At 38.5% G+C, this 6,000-nt stretch overlaps 1 protein-coding gene across 5 annotated transcripts in view; it reads right to left on the bottom strand.

Moving 5' to 3' along the window:
• Nucleotides 1–3,491: 3,491 nt before the first annotated feature.
• Nucleotides 3,492–6,000, bottom strand: part of ABCC9 (ATP binding cassette subfamily C member 9) — an 87,606-nt gene continuing 85,097 nt past the window's right edge. For all 5 annotated transcript variants that reach the window (XM_072332742.1, XM_072332779.1, XM_072332759.1 and 2 more), the window contains 2 exons: nucleotides 5,770–5,832; nucleotides 3,492–3,712 (listed from right to left, as the gene is read on the bottom strand). In XM_072332742.1, the coding sequence (XP_072188843.1) occupies nucleotides 3,575–3,712; nucleotides 5,770–5,832 (201 nt within the window). In that variant the 3' untranslated portion in view covers nucleotides 3,492–3,574. The remainder of the gene's footprint in view (nucleotides 3,713–5,769; nucleotides 5,833–6,000) is intronic.

Raw genomic sequence — 6,000 nt, 5'->3', positions numbered from 1 at the left:
TGCTCCAGAGGAGGTTTAACAAGTAACCGTGTTGTTTCACTATATATTTTAGAACTGATTTCTACTGGCACTGTGGAAGTCAGGCTGCAGTGTTCACAAGTACAATGTGCCCCAGCTTTTGCTGCTTGATAGTTGCATTGAAACATTTCATTTCCTGATAAAAAATGGTTTTAGCCATTGTTTTTAAAAGTAGTTTTTGCCTGAAATAAATTATATTCCACTTTGCGATAAAGTGCCTGTAGCTTGTGTGAAATGTATGCGTGATGCCACCTTCATCTTCTCATGACATGTGAGCATCATGTGAGTGGATCAGCATCTTTTTACAGTAAAGCCCTTTGCTTTGGGAAGCAAAAAGAAAACAATTAAATCAGACAATTTATTGTATGAGAAGTCTGAAGAGACTTGCAATTAAATCAGACAATTTACTGTATGAGAAGAGACTTGCCTGACTGTATTCAAAACTGGTGCCATCTGTTGTTTAAGAAAACAAACATATTTCATTGCTATTATTTTTGCTGGCATTGTTTGTACATGTAATGAGATGCCAGATCAGCTAGGTTGTATTTGCTGTTTGTACAGATTGAGTTTCAAAGGGTTGTGTTAAATTATAGCAGAGGTGTTCTAGCAGTTTACAGGAAAATAGATATGACTATTCCAAGTGCCTGAGTGCCTTTGATAGTATATTCTTTCACCTATCTGATCTTAAATGATAGCTGGAAAAAGGAGGCAAGCTCTTGCAAATGAAGATCTGCAATGAATTTGCAACTTGAGGTGCCTTTTCTGCATATTGCTTTTCCTAATGAAGCGATGGTTTCTCTCTTTAAACTTTGCCTTGCTTACATCCCGAGCTTATCAGAGCTGTCCCAAACTTTGCTGGGGCTGTCTGCCTCACAGGAAATGCCATGGATCAGTGCTTCCTCTGAGATCTGTACATGGCGAGAAACCCCACACAGTTATCCTATTTGGTAACTGCATTGTTTAAAATGTCAAGTCCAAATAATTGTAATGCTCCCCAGGTTCTTGAATCATAAGTATCAATTAGCAGATCACAAGTGGCTTAGATTTAAGAACGTTCTCAGGCTGCAGACACCTGAAATGCCAGCAGCCACTGTGCTGGATCTTGAGCAGGCAGAAGCTTCCCCTTCCTGCCTGTCAGTAGTGTTGACAGCAGAGTCTTACTGTCCTGCCTCAAACACAGCTTAAAACCCCTATGACTGGATTCACAGCACATTAACATTTTGGCTCAGTAATAGGCACAGTGGCTGTATGGGGCATATCTGGTGTAGGAGAAGCAGCAATAAGCAGATAGCTCTAACTGCTGTGACAAAAGGCCACATACAATAAGAGCACAGAACCATTCATGACACTTATTTTCTGGTGGTGGGAAACACAGAGAAGTGGAAGTTCAGCCTATAGCCTTTGTGAGTATATGACATGCACACAGCAGCTATAATGCAAGGAGATCTCTTAGGCCTGTGACAGTTTGTTTTTGTTTTCTTTACTGTGTCTCTTGGAACCTGTGTATGCTGAGCAAAATTAATCTGATCTAAGTTGTGCCTTTAAACCTGCTAGGGATATTCTCCAGTAATTGGCAAAATCTTTGACCACAAACATGTAACATTACAGTCAGTACTCCTGCATTTCTCCAGCAAAATGACTGAGGCCCGTAATTCATTTTCTTTTCTACATATTGAAATAGCACTATTTGATAAGCTCCATACCTCAGGAGGGATGAATGAGCAAAGAAGGGGATTCTTACCTCTCTGCCACCTCTGGGACAAATGTAAGAGGAAAGAGTAATTAATTTTGGGGCCCTCTTAGGTTATTTAGGATGCCTGACACGATCCCAGCCCCTCAAAGCCACTTAATATAGTGTAAAATTACATTTCATCAAACTGATTAGCACCACTTAAAATAAATCGGGGCTGCATCATCATCAAAGTTATGCAGATAAACAAAGTTATTTCTACTTCACAGTGACCGGAACTGACAACAATGAATCCAATTAATTTTTTCCCTGAAGACAATGAAATTAAATCAAGATTGATGCTGGCCGCTTTGCTCCGAAATCTGCGTAACAGCGTGCTTTGCCACTGTAAACATCTGCTTTATTTTTTGATTTTCTTTGTAAGACAGAGTTCAACACAGGGTATTAATGGAAAAAAGAGCAATAACCTTTCACAGCAGTTCGTAGGGAAATCACAGAAGTATTTTCCCTATTATTGTGTTCCAAGCTGAATTTTGTGTTTAGTTGTATCATGGAGATTTTATTTTTAATAAGATGAAAAAAAAAGAGAGAAACCATTGTATCATCAAACTAAATGCAATCTGAATTTTGAGTCTTTTCTTTTGCCAGGAACTGTTTCATGTTTTCATTACATTAACAATAACCTTAAGTGCACTTCATGTTCATTCTAAACCTCATAAAAGTAGACAAATAAGATCACATTGAATATTATGATCGAAGCGGACATTTCAGATTCTGTCTTTGAAAGAATGTCTGTGAAATTCCTAGAGATTTATCGTCCACTGGGCAATTATCATGATTCAGAATCTAGCCCTATGCATTAGCCAAGTGTGGGCAATCTTTTCAAAGCTGTGTGAGGTAAATACGAATATAAGTGACGTAAAATCTTGAAGACACAGAAATCATTTGATAATTGTTCCAACATAAAAAACAATCTGTAGGGCTTAAGACATATAAAACAGTGACCGGCCGATAACATGTCATTTTAAGTAGAATATTTTAGTGGAAATCTTTTAAAAGATTGATTAATATCAACTTTATACATTCAGATTAATTTCAATACAAATACAAAGTCTTAAGATACTGTACAAAATGTATTCCTCTATAAGTCTATCAAAGCATGCAGAGTTCCAAGATGATTTGTGTCCTTGGTTCAAAGAATTCCTTAGAACAAATATGGATGTAGGAACTGACTGTAGGGGTAAGTTATCCTTGCATAGAAAAAGTAATACTGTGCCTACTACAGTGTGTGAACTAATGTGAAGGGGAGGAAGAGTTTCCTTATTTCTGATGAATTTCCTTTCCCTCATTCACTGCTCATCCCCTATAACTTGAAGAGCAAAGTTTATGCCTTTGGAATGCAGCAGATTGCCCCGAGAGTTATGGGTTTAGATTTGTTGTCTTTTAACTTTTCCCCTCTGGGGACAACATTCTTCTGGGGGTCTCTTGCTTCCTTGACAAACGGCACGATTTTCTTCTTGGTTCCAGAATAACATATGCAGCTTGTAAGAGCACTGCATTTTTGTGCTCTCTACAAAAGAAAATAAAGTTACTGTATCTAAGAAAAACGCCAGGTTTCCAGGAAATCAAAACTTCTGCCTCTGTGTGTGTGTGTGCATGTGAGCATGAAGTTTAATGGCTTTTGGATTAAGTGACATTTGTATTGCTTTCAGAAATACATGCATTGCAACGGGATCTATTATTTTGGGAGTGTGAATAAAGAAGAAGCTCTGAAAAAAAAAAAGCTGAAAGTGATGTTACACTGAATTAAAAAATACGCATTTCATTTGTTTAAAAATAAGCTTTTAAAATACGTCGTGTGATCCTTCACATGTCAGCCCGGACAAATGAAGCAAAGATGCCATCCTCTTGAGAAAGCAGGTTCTCAGGCGTATCATATTCTAAAATGTTCCCTCGCTTCATGACAATGACCAGATCTGCCGTTAGGATAGTGTGGACCCGATGCTGCCATAAAGAAAAGCATACAGAAGTTTTAATTACGATAATTCTCATTGCATTTCATTAATGGGCCTAATCAAAGGTGTATGAAGTTGTTAAGACTTGATTTCTTTACAGCGGTATTTGGAGTAGGTCTTTGTGCTGTATCCTTAGTTTGAAGAGATCTCAAATTACTGCACAGCCTTTGACACCTGGCCTGAAAACACGCATGCACATGCCTCATTTTTGGTCATCTAATTGCTATTATAGACAAGACAGCTATTAGAAGAGATCCTCCAGCATCACTGAAAGATATCTTCTCCTTAAGGAAATACAGGCGAGAAACATCCTGGGTATGCCTGCACTGTCAGGTTTCATGGCATCCTGCTCCACTCCTTGGTTGTGCACCCTGCTTGTCCATGCTGAATCCCTATTAGGACACCCCTAGGTTGTTTCCTTTTGCAGATCAGTTAGCTCCCTCCAAGATTTAAATTGGTGCTTGCTGCAGGGAATAGATTGGTCCTACAGGTAACATTAGGTAGAGTTTGTTCCCAGTGCCCTGCAAATATCGCAGAATCATGTAATCGTAGAATATCCTGAGATGGAAGGTACTCACAAGGGTCAAGTCCAACACCTGGCTCCACTAAAGACCACCCAAAATTCAACGCTCCTAGCACAGACTTACATGACCGATGATAGCAAGTTAGGGCACAGGCAAGCCAGAAATCAAAGAACAGTTTTCTAAAATCCACATTAAGAAATGGCAATTGGGGATGATATGAAGGCTTACTCATAGTCATAAATCTTAAAGAGAACCGGTTGCAAGATGCAGTGATTTGGTACAGGAATGTATCATTAAGAAGTGTCCAGTCAGGTGCAGAACTTCTAGTTCTAGAAGTATGACATTTCATTATAAAGGCTGAAATTTAGGGATTAATTTAAGGAATGCACTTGTTTAGCATCATAGATTCAATGTTAGTTGCATGTCCAGGCTTTTATTAAATGTAATTCACGTAAATAGTGAAGAAATTAAACAGTTCCAGAAGCCTCACAATAAAAATGTTCTTACACTGTCATCTCAGAAGCTGTGCAGTAGAAAGGAAGCAGAATGAAAGGAAACTAAAGAGGTAAAAATAACTACCAAATAGTCAGAAGTCTTGTGAACAGTGTGGACTGAGAGAGTCTACTTGTGAGTCTTCACCAAAGTGGTGAACAAGCCGTCCTCCTTGAGGAGTAAGTTTGAGGCAGTGTCACATTCAACTAGAAAACCATCAGAAAGGACTAGGACAATATTGGACTCCAAGATGTGAGATACACGATGCTGGAAAAAAAGAAAAGAAAAACAGGTGGGTGAAGGAAAGAGCAGCCATGAGTGAAGAGCAGAAGGAAATGAAGTCAGCTGTGCGAGGAAAGCTAAATATTAATATGTGCCATTTTGCTTGAGACAGCATGTTTGGAAAGGCAAAGGTAAGGGAAAGTAAAATTCCAGTGAGAATGACAATACTGAATGTTTGAATGGCATTTAACTGAAAAGGAATAAGCTTACTGTTAACATGTTCAGCATTTACGTATCTAAGAATCTTACAGCCTGTTGTAAATGAGTCTGGGTTAAGTCATTCATCTACACAAACTAGTCACTGACAGCCTTGAAACCAGACTCCAGGAGACATAACTCTAATCTCTAACCACAGGACTGGATTCCAGACAAAGCAAATGAAACAGCTGTTGAAACACATATTTAACTCTCTTTTGAAGCAGCTTTCAATAATTGTTTAGACCATGGCTTTGGTTTCAATTTGTTAATGAGAATAACTTTACATTTTTTTGCAGGTAATGCAGATGCTGAAGTTCCCCATAAAGTCCTTCAGATCTCAATGCTTTGGTATGGCCTACCTGCAAGATATCACTTAGTACAAAAATTCAGGTTGGCAGTACATGTCGTACATGTCTGTTGCAACATCTGGGAATATTCTGACTTTGGGTTTTAGTTTTACTTTGCTTTCATAATGATGTTTAACTGGTGAAAGTCAAGAATAACTGCTTGAGAAATAAGAACAGAGCATCTGCTAGCATTGAGTACTTACCGCTATTGTTACAACTGTGCGGTCTGCAAAGGCAGTCATCACAACCTTCTGCAAAATATTTTCCTACAAAACAGAAGGCTTGCCTCAGTTATTTCATCCTTCTATATTTTACTTTGTTATGCATCTTCAAATATCAAAAAGACAGACTCATATTCCACACCACCCTTCATCTGTAAAGCAGACTCCCAGCAATGAAATGCTGCACAGGTAAAAGCAGACTCTCTAAAATGT

This window comes from Excalfactoria chinensis, chromosome 1 (genome assembly GCF_039878825.1).
Source record: "Excalfactoria chinensis isolate bCotChi1 chromosome 1, bCotChi1.hap2, whole genome shotgun sequence".
Classification (NCBI taxonomy): domain Eukaryota; kingdom Metazoa; phylum Chordata; class Aves; order Galliformes; family Phasianidae; genus Excalfactoria; species Excalfactoria chinensis.
Note: the sequence above shows the minus strand (reverse complement) of the source record. Positions and strands in the feature narration are given on the sequence as shown.